At 42.9% G+C, this 15,914-nt stretch overlaps 1 protein-coding gene across 4 annotated transcripts in view; it reads left to right on the top strand.

Moving 5' to 3' along the window:
* Nucleotides 1-11,964, top strand: part of nol4lb (nucleolar protein 4-like b) — a 310,443-nt gene extending 298,479 nt beyond the window's left edge. For all 4 annotated transcript variants that reach the window (XM_028811589.2, XM_051932422.1, XM_051932423.1 and 1 more), the window contains one exon: nt 7,378-11,964. In XM_028811589.2, coding sequence (XP_028667422.1) covers nt 7,378-7,577 — 200 coding nt within the window. In that variant the 3' untranslated portion in view covers nt 7,578-11,964. The remainder of the gene's footprint in view (nt 1-7,377) is intronic.
* The last annotated feature ends 3,950 nt before the right edge of the window (nt 11,965-15,914 follow it).

Below are 15,914 nucleotides of genomic sequence, written 5' to 3'. Positions count from 1 at the left end.
CAGGCTTCACACCATCTTTCTTTCCTTTGTTTCTGTTGATGACTAAGCCTGTCAGATGTTCAGACAAAAACCAGAGGTGCCTTGAAAAGGCTGTATGTATGTATGTATATATATATATTATTGTGACCGATCAGCCACCTACACACACAGGCACAGAGACACAAGTGCAAAGTTCACCCTTTTAATTTCTTCTTTTCAGCACACAGTGCACAAATCACCAACAATTACCACTATTGCTCAGTTTCTTTTTATTCTTCTCTTCTCTCTCCCTTTTCTTTACCGCCTACACTCCTCTATGCAAACTCTGTCCACCTCTTCCTGACTCCAGCTCTCTGAATGGAGTGAGACAGCCACTTTTATAGTGCAACCAGAAGTGCTCCAGGTGCACTCTGACCTTCTTCCGGCAGCACTTCTGGGTGTGGTGGAAGTGCTGTAGTCCATGGCTCCGGGATTGTCCAGGCGCCCCCTGGCGGTGACCATGTGGCCCAACAGGGTTGAGCCTCCCAGCTCCAAGACCATGTCCCCGATGCAAACCAGAGAGGCTTCCCTCTCACGTCCCGGTGGGAGGTATTGTTGTGGATATGTCCTCTCCCCTGGTCCTTTCATCATCGAGGCTTTCTGGCTGGGCGAGGGTCCCAGCCATCCGCCACAATATTATATATATATATAATGAATTACTGAAAACAGCCTAGTTTAGGTGAGTTTTAAAAATGTATTGAGAGGAGCTTGGATTGCACGATGGTGCATCATTCCACATGATAACATAAGTCAAACAGTAAAGCATTCATGTACAATCATCCTGAATTGAGCCTTACAAAGGATGCATATGTGCCTGGATGAGTTGCAGCACGTGGTGGCCTTGCTTTGGATAAATGAACGAAACCAGAGCTCTAGATCAGGGTTTTCTAAGCTGTGCTCTGGGAAACCCAAGGGTTTGGTGAAACCTCTTGTGAGCCATCGGTCTTAATACCTTGTATGAGCCGTAGCTACTGGAAATATTAGTAGTGATCATCAATTAGACAGAATTTCCTGAGCAATCGCAAACCAGAGAGCAGAGGTCACCTCTGTCTGTCGTGTTAGTCACTGAACGTCTCAGTTGGCCGATGCATGCAGTGTTGTATTTGTCACCGCACATCTAGCTGTGTGCAATAACTAAACTGAACATGTTAATACTACTATGGTTTACTTAGTTATAATTAAATTGTTTTGTTTACTACAAGTTAAAAACTCAAGCTACAGTTCTCTCATGAATTAGAATTGAAGGTCTACCTCTCTCCCCCAACTGGTGATCTTTCATTCAGACACACAGCATCGTGGGAATGAAATCTTTTTTTTTTTTTTTTTTAAATTAAATGCAGGTCTTTCAGGAAGCATCCATTAATTATATAAGTGCACACATTTTGACCTTACAAATAAGTCATTGGAAATGTGGATTATGCAACACAAGTAGCATTACATTTGTTTTCTTTCTTCCATGGATGTTTTTCACGTCCTTTCCTGTCCAGCAACTCCACTGAGTCTGAATATTCAGTATTTAATTTTCTCAGTGAATATGTGAGATCAATTTTTTTTTCTCATCCACCACTACAGACTACATAGGGCAAGTAACATTTAAAAATACATTTTTTGGTAGAGTATTCCTTTAACATTATCAGTTCAGCAAACACATTAAACAATATTTGACACTTCTAATAAAATAGAAGGCCCGAAGAAGAGAATTAAATTTTGGATATAATTAAAGAATTTTTTTGTAACTTCAAAACTTAACTAAATGAATGAGGGTGAAAAGAGAAATGAAGATTATAATTTCAATCAACTAAAACTTAATTGTGATCAATCATTTACAAAATGTCATTCGTTAAATTTGAAGACTGTTTTCCTGAACATCAAGACTCTCGAGAAAAGTTTTTGTCATATTTGTGGATTCTGGATCCATTGAAATTTGATGAACAAGTAAAGGATGATCTGTCAACAAATGAAGGTTGTTGAGTAATTTTACCTCAGAATTTATGTTAAATTTGTGAAGATTAGTTTACGTCTTGATACGTAATAAAAAAGAGTGAATGTTGACTTTTATGCCAATAAGCATTTAAGATCCTACTCCAAATTAGATTTTTGATTGTCATGGCAGCGGAAAACAAAATATCAAAATGGCCTAAATACTGCATGCCACTTCCATTAAGGGGTCTCTCTCTTACACCACCTACTGATGAATTGTGTTATACAGGGCCAGCATGTCCTTTTCATTTACATTTTTTACATGTCATCCTGAAATCATCATCTATTTTCATAAATGTATACTGTATATGCATATATTTATAAATATTTTCTTGATTAATGTAATTTTCACATTACTATTTTATAATTTCCTTTTTTTCCATTTTCATTGGCTTCCACAATCAGATTATTTTTGTATAGGGCTCCACAATTCCAAAATGTTTAAGAAACATGGAACTAAGTAAAGCCACATTAGTTCAACACCCTGTTACTGTTATGACGGTTAATGTGTAATGACCTATCAGTTGTATAGCAGCGGTTGTTACCAGACACTTCCAAACATTTCTGTGTTAGATGGGAAATAAAATAGAATCCCCTGCTTACTACTAGAATGTTCTGGAAACTCCACCTTAATACTAGAATGTTAGGGTTCTTTTTATGTTGTAATTGTTACTAACCACTTGCCAGTGGAGAACCCTGCACAAGTGTAACTTAATAGTAACAACTAGCCAACCCACAGCGTATCATACGCCGCATAATCACGCCGATTTTTTAATGATTTTTAAGCACAGGGAAAAAAATGAACATTTGAAAAATCCGTAATTTTAGTAAACCACCAAGAAAAGTAACATTGCAACAATACACGCTACGAACCAACATACAATCATCGTTCAGTACGCACTGCCTGCTCATGTGCCCGCCCCCAACTTCTCACCTGAGTCGGTTTTGTCTCTGCTACAGTCCACATGCACCTCTGAGCCACGTTGTCTTTTCATTGTTCTTTGCGGTTCTGGCTGCTTTTCAATCCACCAAGTCACCCGACCATGGTAGTAACGAGGGGGGGTGTGTACAAAGGGCAGGGACTTAATCAATGCCAGCGTATGACCCGCACTTACTGGGAATTCCTCGTTCGTGGGGAACAATTGCAAGCCCCGGTCTCCAGCACGAATGGGGTTCAACGGCTTACCCACGTCTCTCGGCGCTGGGTAGACACACGTTGATCCATTCAGTGTAGCGTGCGTGCAGCACCGGACATCCAAGGGCATCACAGACCTGTTATTGCTCAGTCTCACGTGGCTGAAAGCTACTTGTCCCTCTAAGAAGTTGGACGCTGACCGCTCTTGGGTCTTAAAACTTTTTAGCAGGCGGGAGTCTCGTTCGTTTTCTGAATTAACCAGACAAATCGCTCCACCAACTAAGAACGGCCATGTACAACCACCCACAGAATCGAGAAAGAGCTATCAATCTGGCAATCCTCTCCGTGTCCGGGCCGGGTGAGATTTCCCGTGTTGAGTCAAATTAAGCAAAAGGCTCCACTCCTGGTGGTGTCCTTCCGTCAATTCCTTTAAGTTTCAGCTTTGCAACCATACTCCCCCCCGGAACCCAAAGACTTTGGTTACCCGGTTGGCTGATCCAAGAGGACATTGGGAAGAAGATCTCTTAATCAATATATCAGAAAAGGAGTGGAAGGTAGCAAAGCAGAGAATTCACTCGAGTTCTATATGCGCAAAGCATAGAATTATTCAACTAAAAATTATATATCGAGCTCATCTGTCTCGCTTAAAACTGTCCAAAATGTTTCCAGGCCAGGATCCAACCTGCGAGCGCTGCAACCAAGCTCCTGCCTCACTGGGTCACATGTTCTGGGCCTGCACCAAACTAACATCATTTTGGACAAAAATTTTTAAGTGCCTTTCAGACAGCCTTGGGGTCACAATCCCTCCTAACCCACTAACAGCTGTGTTTGGTGTCCTTCCAGATGGACTGGAATTGGAGAAGGACAAGCAAACGGTGATTGCATTCACTACACTCTTGGCACGTAGACTTATTTTGTTAAATTGGAAGAATCCTAATTCTCCTCTTATAAGTCAGTGGGAAACCGATGTTTTATATTATTTGAAATTGGAAAAAATCAAATTTTCAGTTAGAGGATCTGTACAAAATTTTTTCAAAACATGGCAGGATTTAATCAACATTATTTCAGAATAAGAGAATTAACTATTATTGCATTTAACTCCCTTCTCCATCTCTTATTTATATAGATATTTACTTCTCCCCTTCTTTTGTCTAATGTTGCCTTATTAAAAAGCTTAAAGAAATTTTCCTTTAGCTAAGCTCTCCTTCTCAGGGGTGGGGTTTGATTTGTTTTCAAATTTGTTGGGTTATAAATTGATCTGTTTGTATGGAATGAAAATTATGTATGAAAATTAATAAAATAAAAATATTAAAAAAAATTAAGCAAAAGGCTCCACTCCTGGTGGTGCCCTTCCGTCAATTCCTTTAAGTTTCAGCTTTGCAACCATACTCCCCCCCGGAACCCAAAGACTTTGGTTACCCGGTTGGCTGCCCGGCGGGTCATAGGAATGATGCCGCCAGATCACCTGTCGGCATCATTTATGGTCGGAACTACGACAGTATGTGACCGTCTTCGAACCTCCGACTTTCGTTCTTGATTGATGAAAACATTCTTGGCAAATGCTTTTTGCTCTCGCTCGAATCGTTGTCAAGTGTGTGCCATGGTCGGCTGCTTAGTGAATTGTTGGTGGGCGGGGCTCTGTGAGTTGTCATCGTATCCCATGGTCTTAGCGTTGGTGGGCGGGTCTCTGTGAGTTGGCAGACGTGGCTATGCTGTGCGTACCCCATGGTTGTCTTGCTTGTTCTCTCGGCTTAGTGAATTATATATATATAGATACAAATAAAATGTTCAGAGTGGAGTGACCTCTAAATGTTTAACAATGGAGCTGAAATTTAACAGGTAAGCAAGCTATCGCAAATGGATCAGAAAAAGCCTTGTGTAGCAACCATGAACTTGCTACATTGGTTTGTGGACCACTCCATTATCACATCGTCACACAGCCAGTATCAAATGGCAGAGCTACAATGAGACTTAAGTGAGTAAAGAAAGAAAGATGAACATGCAGCCAAAGAGCCGTCTGCTTGTTAATTACTACTTTCGATTTCAGGCTGGAAGCTTCTCACTTGTAGCCTCTTGTATTCAATAAGACAGAAAGTCATTTGACCCATCAAGCCTACAGCAGTGAAGATGTCCCTCCCGTCTCCTACCCAGCTCCTTACATTTGTCTGAATATTCCAATTCCTTGTCTGCGTAGTTTGGTTTTTTCCAAGCTTCCTATCGTCAGTTTATGCCTGCTGTCTAATGTCGTGCCTTCTCTATTTATTAAAATGCCCTGGATAAAATGGCCTTCGTCAGTGCTAAAGCTGTTTTTGCTTTTATAAAAAAAGTAGTTTGGATTTCACGTGTAAAGATGAGGAAAAACACACAATGACCCCTTTTTATTTATTTTTTCAAATAACTGCCAGAGAGTTCTTACTATTCCAACTGCTGGTCATTTGTGTTAAGTTTGCACACAGATGAACTGTGAGGAGTGTAGATTTAGCCTTTTGCTATTTCTAAAAAATAGAAACCAATGTCCTATCTGTGAAGTGTCAACACCCAGTTCTGCCGAACAGCAAGTTCCCTTTAAAACGCAAGCTTTCAGAACTCAGCAATTCACAGTATGACCACTACATCTTCTCTGTGGATGCCTCGGACATTTCAGTGTTGTCTGTGTAGATGATGAGCAGCACCCTGCAGCATGAAGCAGTCGGTTTTCATTCCTGATTGGCTGTCCTACGAGTGTTACAGAGCACGTCGGTTTTCGTTCCTGATTGGCTGTCCTACGAGTGTTACAGAGCACGTCGGTTTTCGTTCCTGATTGGCTGTCCTACGAGTGTTACAGAGCACGTCGGTTTTCGTTCCTGATTGGCTGTTTTACGAGTGTTACAGAGCACGTCGGTTTTTGTTCCTGATTGGCTGTCCAACGAGTGTTACAGAGCACGTCGCTTTTCGTTCCTGATTGGCTGTCCTACGAGTGTTACAGAGCACGTCGCTTTTCGTTCCTGATTGGCTGTCCTACGAGTGTTACAGAGCACGTCGCTTTTCGTTCCTGATTGGCTGTCCTACGAATGTTACAGAGCACGTCGCTTTTCGTTCCTGATTGGCTGTCCTACGAATGTTACAGAGCACGTCGCTTTTCGTTCCTGATTGGCTGTCCTACGAGTGTTACAGAGCACGTCGCTTTTCGTTCCTGATTGGCTGTCCTACGAGTGTTACAGAGCACGTCGGTTTTCGTTCCTGATTGGCTGTCCTACGAGTGTTACAGAGCACGTCGGTTTTTGTTCCTGATTGGCTGTTTTACGAGTGTTACAGAGCACGTCGGTTTTCGTTCCTGATTGGCTGTCCTACGAGTGTTACAGAGCACGTCGGTTTTCGTTCCTGATTGGCTGTCCTACGAGTGTTACAGAGCACGTCGGTTTTCGTTCCTGATTGGCTGTCCTACGAGTGTTACAGAGCACGTCGGTTTTCGTTCCTGATTGGCTGTTTTACGAGTGTTACAGAGCACGTCGGTTTTTGTTCCTGATTGGCTGTCCAACGAGTGTTACAGAGCACGTCGCTTTTCGTTCCTGATTGGCTGTCCTACGAGTGTTACAGAGCACGTCGGTTTTCGTTCCTGATTGGCTGTCCTACGAGTGTTACAGAGCACGTCGCTTTTCGTTCCTGATTGGCTGTCCTACGAATGTTACAGAGCACGTCGCTTTTCGTTCCTGATTGGCTGTCCTACGAATGTTACAGAGCACGTCGCTTTTCGTTCCTGATTGGCTGTCCTACGAGTGTTACAGAGCACGTCGCTTTTCGTTCCTGATTGGCTGTCCTACGAGTGTTACAGAGCACGTCGGTTTTCGTTCCTGATTGGCTGTCCTACGAGTGTTACAGAGCACGTCGGTTTTTGTTCCTGATTGGCTGTTTTACGAGTGTTACAGAGCACGTCGGTTTTCGTTCCTGATTGGCTGTCCTACGAGTGTTACAGAGCACGTCGGTTTTCGTTCCTGATTGGCTGTCCTACGAGTGTTACAGAGCACGTCGCTTTTCGTTCCTGATTGGCTGTCCTACGAATGTTACAGAGCACGTCACTTTTCGTTCCTGATTGGCTGTCCTACGAGTGTTACAGAGCACGTCGGTTTTCGTTCCTGATTGGCTGTCCTACGAGTGTTACAGAGCACGTCTGTTTTCGTTCCTGATTGGCTGTTTTACGAGTGTTACAGAGCACGTCTGTTTTCATTCCTCCCCCTTTCTTACGGTTGTCTCATTTTTTTTTTCAGGTCCCACAGACCTCAGCATGAAGTCGATGGCTTCAAACTCTTCCTCCACCAGCACTAACAGCAGGGGTGTCCCTGCAGCACAGCTTAGTCCGACAGAAATCAACGCAGTACGGCAGCTCATCGCAGGGTACAGGGAGTCTGCGGCCTTTCTTCTACGTTCTGCCGACGAACTGGAAAACCTCATTTTACAACAGAACTGAACGTCCCCTCGGCCCTTAAAAAAAGCTAGGAAGTGAATATGAAAGAAATGACTGGACCCCCCCCGTCCCCTGTCCCCACACATCTCCAATTTCCTGTCCCCCAAAATTTGCATCCTCCTCCCTTATGATTATGAATTTTTTGCCTCGTTTTTCTTTGCCGATTTAAGCACTGTTAGGGGCGGCCAACGCTTGGAGTGGGGAGATGTGCCATCACAGACATCCTGACGAATGATTAATGGCGAAAGCAGAGTGTTTGCTGCCATTCCAGAAGCACTTGAATTGATTTCAGGCTTCCCTGTGATGCTGCTGATTTTTTTTTGTTATTCAGATTTAAAAAGCAAAAGTGTAAAAAGCGCCGAGTGACCTCAGCACCGGACTGTTTTCGTGTTTAAAAGCTGTCGTTCTGCAACACGCAGGAAGTTTTCAGCTTCTCAATAGAAAGAAACTTCAGACGGAGTGTCGGTTTGGCCTCGACTGGCCGAATCGATGTGACGTCTCCCAGAAGCCAGCGGTGTTCCAGATGTAGTTTTAACTGAGTTGTGTGTTTGTTTTCCCCCTAAGTCCCCATTTAATACCACCAGGCACTTTGACGAAGTCCAATGCAGATGCTAATCTGGTGTAAATATGGATGCGTGCAGCACTTTTCATGATCTTAACTACTGAAGGTAGCCAACAAGTGCAGACAAAAGCTTTGATTTCAGCTCTCGCAATCTCACTTATGTTGGACTGTGTTATCAGCCGCAAGCAAAATGTGTTTTAGTTTGATAGAGTGGAAAAAAAAAAGATTTCTAATGTTGCTAAAGTTGTTTTTGAGCGGTAGAAATGATACATTTAAAAAAGCTATTTAAAATACAATCATTTGTAAATCTTTTGAATCTCTTAGGGCAAAGATAAAATATTGAAGAATTTTGATATTAACTTTTGAAGCATTTTTTCGTATTTTCCTTTTTAACAATATTGTTATGGCAGAGATTCCGAGGCTTTGCTGCCTTCCTTCTCTCCAGCTTGTATCGATTCGTCTTTTGAACCGTGACAGCTTGATTGACCCCCGGCTTCTTTTCCAGTGTTGTTCGGCCTTTTTTCCCCCCCACTACACTTTGGTGGCGGAGGAGGTGGAAGGAGACTAATTCCTGCATAGATATTTACACTTCTCTTTACAGAGGTACTACAGAGTTAAAAGTCAAACTACATGGGGGTCCGGTTTGAACACTTGTGCTGCCGGTGAGTTGCTAGTGTGTTGGACATTTGACGGATGAAGGAGATTTCCTCTGACTTGTTTAATGATGGCCATTAACCCATTTGCTGCTATGGACCCAATTTTTTGCCACAGAAGTGTAACCTCAATCCTTCAACGACAACAAGAGGACCTCAGTGACTCTGCTTTCTGTCTTCGCAAAAAAAGAAAAAAAGGATCCCAAACTAGTTATCTGCACTGGGTTTGTACTGTTTGAACTTGCAGTCGAGTGTTGGCCCTCCAGAACACAGGGACCAAGAGCCCAGCGCTGACCGACGGCAGTGGCCAAACTTCCAGACTGGTTGTGCTGTTTCAAGGACTCTGCTTTTTTCCTTCAAGCTGCTAAACTGCTTAACTTTCATTTCCGTGTAGAAGAACAGGAATAAAACCCAAAATAATACTCCCATTTCCAAGGTGCAATATTTTGAAAGCTGCAGTGCAGGCCTTGTTTGATTTGCTCAGCTTTTACGGTTAGCTTGTTGTTTTGGGTATTCAAAGCTCCACTTGCCTGTTGCTGCTAGAATCACCAGTTCTCCTCACTGGCCGGACCCCCCGCGTCTTTGAAGGGGTGTAGCCCAGAGATTGATGGGGGCGTCCTGCTGACTGTGCCACGTGTGCGCGACTACGCTTCGAGTCAGCCATGCTGTGCCTGGATGCACTACTGGTTCATGTCTGAGAACTTCCTTGGGTTACTGGTTTTGTCTGCGAGTTCCTCCTGTGACTTGTGCAATAGAGCGGTCCCAGCTAGCCGAGGCGACCACTTGCAGAACGTGGGGCTACTGTGACCATTGATACTCTGCACTGGCCTGCTTCCAATGCATGTGCACACAGTCAAGTTAGGATAGACACAAAGCCAGTGCGCAGCCCGGCCTAGCTTAGAATCGGACGTCGCGCGGGGAGGGGGTGGCCACTTCTTTGTGCAAGTGCACCTTGAGTGGCGACTAGCGAATTTCTTATAAGCGCACAGATGTGAACGTTCAGGGACGTTGCGCAGATTTTCAGGTTGTCACGTTTGGCTACTTATTTGCCAAAAAAAAAAAAGTCTCTTAAACAATGGATGCCAGGCAGTTTGATGAAAGACGTACACGTGGCCATCACCCAACACAAGAGCGGTCGGATTGCGTGGATCCGTTCAGAGCCGGAATCGCTGTGAATTTGTCACGGTGGAAGTGAGGTGTTAGCCATATTTAATGATCTCACACTCAACTTTATACACATTACCTCTATTCTCAAGCTTTCTTCCATCTTGGCAACTTGTCCAGAACGAACCCTTTTACAGCCATTGCTTGCCTTTCCCTAGCCGATGCTGCTGTAAAAGTCCTAACTTAGAAACACACAGCCTAATCCCCTCAGGTGGCTTTGCGCTTGCTTCTTCCCGAAGTTTCCTAAGATGGAAGAAAGTGCAACTTCTCTTGTTGCAAATTCTTTGTTGTGCACTACTGACCTTTAACCTCAAACCTAAACTCAGATCACCTCCTGGGAAATGAAGAAGAAAAGCAACTGTCCTTTGTGGCAACACGATTTGCTTCTTAGTCTAGATAGTGATATGCATTTGTAATATAAGTAACCAATCTGTTTCTTGGTTTTTGTGCAAAGACGAACGCGTCTGCCGTGTACAGGCTGTTGCAACCTCCCGCCCTTGAATCTCCTTTTTTCATCCCTTTGTTGTAGACGGTATACTGTATAAAAATAATAGGCAAGAGACAATCTTCTCCCTGTCATTTCAGAGGTACGTTGTCCGTGCAGCTATGTTGTGTGTCTGTCTTCAGGACCTCTCAAGTATTTTAGCCATAATCACCCAGCTCTTTCTCCAGAGAGGATGCCAGATGTCGAACTTAACCATTTACTGTCTGTGTCTGTGCCACTAACTGGCGTTTATTTGTTCATTTTGTTCAAATACACAATATGGTAATTGAGAAATGTAACAAGTTTGTGAAGCTTTTCAAGCAGAACTGATTTGGGGCCTTTCTCATTGTACGTTAGGGTCCCACCAGTTTAGTAGTGCTTGGCATTGGGGAGATGCAGGCAGCTGGCGGGAGTGGCGCCCCACTTGGGCAGCGGGGTACTGCTTAGGCCTCAGCCTGCTTTGAAGGTTCTCTGCCAAAAAAGAAAATGATATTGGCCACTGGCGACTACCACCCCATCTTTATTTTTCTACAGTGATTTGTGTATAAACGCAGTTCTTAAATGGACACCTAGCAACGTCCACGCTCATTCATGCTCTGTCCATCTCTCTTGATTTGGTGGTGCTTTACTTTTTGTTTCGTTTTGTTTCATTGTACTAGGAGATGACGTTTCAGATCTTTCCCTGTTTGTACCTATAATACCAATGTGAAACTTTGTATTATTCTCCTCCTGATTTTTGGACTCAGTGGAAGTGTGATGTTTACATGTACAGATTTTGAGATTTTTCCCCTGGTTCTCCCCGACCTGAACCTGTGTTTCATTTTCTCTGATGCTCTGTAATCCAAGGGCAAAAAGGACCACTGTAAAACTGAAACGATGCGTGTCGGTGTTGTCTTGTGGCTTGGGAGTTTTTCTAATATGCCTTTTATTTTTTTGGGTTGGCAGCTACTAGGCACCAATTTAGAAAACAAAATTGGTAACGTAAAGAACAAGTCTGATGGTGGCCACAAAAACCCCTGAGCAAAGCGTTAATGCGGGCACAGCTAAGCAGCATTAGAGGAAGCTGGAAACGACTGGCGAGTGTCCGACGAGCAAAACACTCAAAAAGAAGAGGCCCTGCCCCCCAAGGCTGGCACCCCACAGGCCATACTGAAAACCTCAGGAACCCTCAGCTTCAACACGGTTCACTTTTACAGTGGTCGCTTCATCTCTTTGATGCTCTAAAGATGAATATATCAAATTCTTTTGTTTTCTATTTATTGTGTTACATAATGTGATTTTTTTTTCCTCCAGTACATGTGACTAAATATTTTAATTATTTAGAAGTGTTAATAAATTTGTGAAACGGCTTAAAAGAAAAGAAAAAAAAAACCTGTTATTTCTGTTTGTTTAATGCAAGGTATCCTGGGCAGTAAGTACCCTTCACGACATACCAATGAGTGAAAATAACGGGATGACCACCTTGCGCTCTTTAAGCTGTAAATCACAGTGCTGAATCTACTAATAAAAGCAGTATGCTGTTTATCAGATTCATTCCACAGAGGCTTCTTTCCTTCTTGATTTGTGATTATTAGACCACAATATTTCCAAACGTGCCTGGACAATCGAATCGAGTGCACAAAAGGGCAGACGCCAGCTCACCAGCACACATGAGAAGCCCCCCTGCACGTGCAGGACCAGTCAGCGGTCGAGTGAAGACCCAGCCTGACGTCTGGGCAGGAATTCGATTGGAAAGCTTCAACAGAAATCTCTACGTGGTGCCCTCCACATTTACTGGCACCCCTGAGCACGAGGAGTAAAGGTGGTAGGGAGAAGAAAAAAATAAAAATGGAATCTCACACTGAGAAAAGAGAACTCCAGCCTTTTATTGAAGTAAACTTACTCGGAGAAAAAAGGATCAAATCATTTATACATAGTCGATAGCAATAGTCTCATCTCACGGGAAAAGATAAGAGATTTTTTCAAGTCCCGCCCTCCTCTCAAACATTTCCGGTTTACGGCCCACGCCCGCGCTCCTCTCACCTCTCATTCGCGTGAATGCTTTTGTCAGACAGTTCCTGCGCTCTCAGCTCTTATAAATTTTTACATTTTCCTCACTATAAGTTCCCAATAAATGAAGACTTGTGTCCAAATCTTAACGAAGAATTTCATCCAGAAGGGTTATCAACAGAAGAAATGAGTACACAGGCAATCCTAGCACCGAGAAACGATGAAGTCAAACGAATAAACGCAAAAATTGTTGATTAGTTACACTACAAATTGGTTAAATGTGTATCAATAGGGCGGCACGGTGGCGCAGTGGGTAGCGCTGCTGCCTCGCAGTTGGGAGACCTGGGGACCTGGGTTCGATTCCCGGGTCCTCCCTGCGTGGAGTTTGCATGTTCTCCCCGTTTTTGTGTGGGCTTCCTCCGGGCGCTCCGGTTTCCTCCCACAATCCAAAGACATGCAGGTTAGGTGGATTGGTGATTCTAAATTGGCCCTAGTGTGTGGGTGGGTGTGTTTGTGTGTGTCCTGCGGTGGGTTGGCACCCTGCCCAGGATTGGTTCCTGCCTTGTGCCCTGTGTTGGCTGGGATTGGCTCCAGCAGACCCCCGTGACCCTGTGTTCGGATTCGGCGGGTTGGAAAATGGATGGATGGATGTATCAATAGACTATACTGAAACAGTTGGTGATTATGTGGAAGATGAAAACATCAACTTACAATATCCCGAAGAATAACTACAACCATTAACACCATCCGGTCTTCCACCACACGAATTACTGTAGAAAGAAGAACGTATCCAAGAAAGTTAATGTAGTACATGGATCTTCCATGGATAACATTAGACACCAAAGGAGATCTTGATATGCCATTCGTATTAAAATGTTTACAGTTTCCTGTTAGAATAGCTTTTGCAAAGTCAACAAATCTCAAGACAAACATTCGAAAAATCAGTTTACATTCGAGAGAAAGAAACGATATTCACTCACGGGCAGTTATACGTTGTGTTGTCACGGTGTAAGTCCAAACACGGAATCAAAATTCAAAGTGATATTGATGAAAATTTAATTCAAAAATTGTTTTTACTGAAGTTTTACACTAAAAGTGTAAGTTTAAAAAGTATTTGTGTGTTAATTTCAAAGCCAAACAGAACAAAATTATGTAACGCAATAAATTCCTCTAACGCAACATGAAACAGAATTTACTTTCAAATTATTATGTTTTACTATTTTTTAATATGGTTAATAACTTGCTGTAATGTAAAAGTTTGTTGTTTTCCCATGAAAACAATCTGTTTAAATTGTACATCCGCTTCCCAATACGCGAGCAGCAGAACTGCAGAGAGGCTAGTGTGTAGCAGTGAAGTGAGAGGGGGCAAAGCCCCTTAGTATATATTATATATAAATAAATAGATAATATATAAGATAGATAAGAGGTGGGCAAAAGTAGGTTTACAGTTGTGAGTACATTAATAATAAAAGTGTGCTGGAGTGGAGCAAGTGGACTACAGGAATGTGAAAATAAATAAGGTCGTCAATTTAAGCACAACTGCAAACCTACTTGTGCCCACTCCTGTGTGTGTAATGTGCGTGTGTGTATATCATGTGTGTGTGTATATCGTGTGTGTGTATATCGTGTGTGTGTGTGTGTATATCGTGTGTGTGTGTATATAATGTGTGCGTGTGTGTATATCATGTGTGTGTGTGTATATAATGTGTGTGAGATGTGTGACACAAACACAGCCCAGCCAAAAAGGCTCCCCCACTCTAATATTTCATTGGACTGCCTTTAGCTTTGATTATCGTTCCGATACGTTTATGCAGTGTTGCCACATTTATTTCCTTCCAGGGTTGCCCTAATTTTTCACGCAGATCTTGTACTGATGATGGGAGAGTCAGACTGCCGCGTGAAGTGTTCTGCAGCAGATCCCCATGATGAATCCTGGCATCGTCATCACTGGGCAGGGCAGAAAAGGCCATTGATGGAAACCCCTGGTCATTCAGGATATTCTGGTAGACCTCACTTTTTGTTTGGTCAACATGTTGCTGAACCTAAACCTGAGTATCTGAAGCAAGCCCACATCATAATGCTGCCCCTGTGGGCTTCTAGGGTAGGCACTGGGCATGATGGGTGTCTCAGTTTGTTAAATCGAGATTCGTCAGGTCACATGACCTCTTTCCATCGCTCCAGAGTCCAATCTTTATTCCCCCTTGCCTCATGACGAGCCTCAGTGGTTTTCTTAAGGCTGCCCCCACAGTTAATCTCAATCCCCTTGAGCTCTCCTCACGTTGTGTGTGTGGTAATGCTCTCATCTTCACTCAAACAAAGCTGTGAGTTCTACTGTTGATTTTTTTATGATTTGATTTCACCAAACGTTTAAGTGATCTGTGATCAACGATCAAAGATGATCATTCACCACTCTCCTTCATGCGTTGGACAGTAGTTAACTCAAATTTAGTAGTTTCAGCAACCTCTTTAGTTGTTTTATTTGTTTGATGCAGGCCAATAATTTGACTATTCTGAAAGAGCCTAACATCTTTTCCACGACCACAGGATATGTCTTCCAACATGGTTGTTTAGGAAATGAGAAGGTACTCACTGCATTAGTTAGGGTTAAAAAAACTTGTTGCCACCTGAAACATATTAAATCAAGTAGCTTTTATCCAATTGAAGACTCTCGCCTATTTGTTTAGTTAAAACCAGGTGACTACCTCTTTTCTTGGCCAGGCGGTGTGTACACACGTGTATATATTGTGATGAAAGTAGAACTCCAAAACAACAAAAACGAGTTGGGGTCCGTCCCCGTATAATGTGTAAAGGACAATGAATGCAAAAAAAGGCAATCATTTGGATCAAAGTACTTAACAGCAATTAAACAATGGACATGAGAAACGATGGCATTTTATACAGAGAAAAAATGGCTGACGGAAATGAGTTGGCAGGAGATGATGTCATGGCTGTCAGCTGGAAGTGACGTCATCATCAGGAGTCAGAGGTGGAAGTGATGATTGGAAGCCATCTTGAGAACCAAGAAGTATGGAAGGTATGTTATATTTCTTCTTTTTGTCTGGCGAGAGAGAGGCGTTAGTACCGCATATCATCCCCTTGTCTCGCGATGTTTCACTCGCCTCCGGGCTTGTTGACTGCCTCCTAAGTGCACATGTGTAACATCATGTACACACACACACACGATACAATACAATACAATTTATTTTTGTATATATACATGTATGTCTGGGACAAGGCTAATTATTTTTAGTTGTAGTACAAGTGTAACAAGACAAAGAGAAAGAGCAGCATGTGATCACTTGAGAAGCACTAATCGTCATTTCTTAATGCTGCTGTGATGAGAGTGCCATAGGAAGGCAGGCACCTTATCAAATGCTTTCTCAAAGTCCAGATAAATAATATCATATGCTTCACTTTGATCGTATCCTTTTGTTGCTTCCTCATAGAATTCCAGCTTGTTCGTAAAACATGACCTCCCATTTCTGAAC

Source organism: Erpetoichthys calabaricus, chromosome 10, assembly GCF_900747795.2.
Source record: "Erpetoichthys calabaricus chromosome 10, fErpCal1.3, whole genome shotgun sequence".
Classification (NCBI taxonomy): Eukaryota; Metazoa; Chordata; class Cladistia; order Polypteriformes; family Polypteridae; genus Erpetoichthys; species Erpetoichthys calabaricus.
Note: the sequence above shows the minus strand (reverse complement) of the source record. Positions and strands in the feature narration are given on the sequence as shown.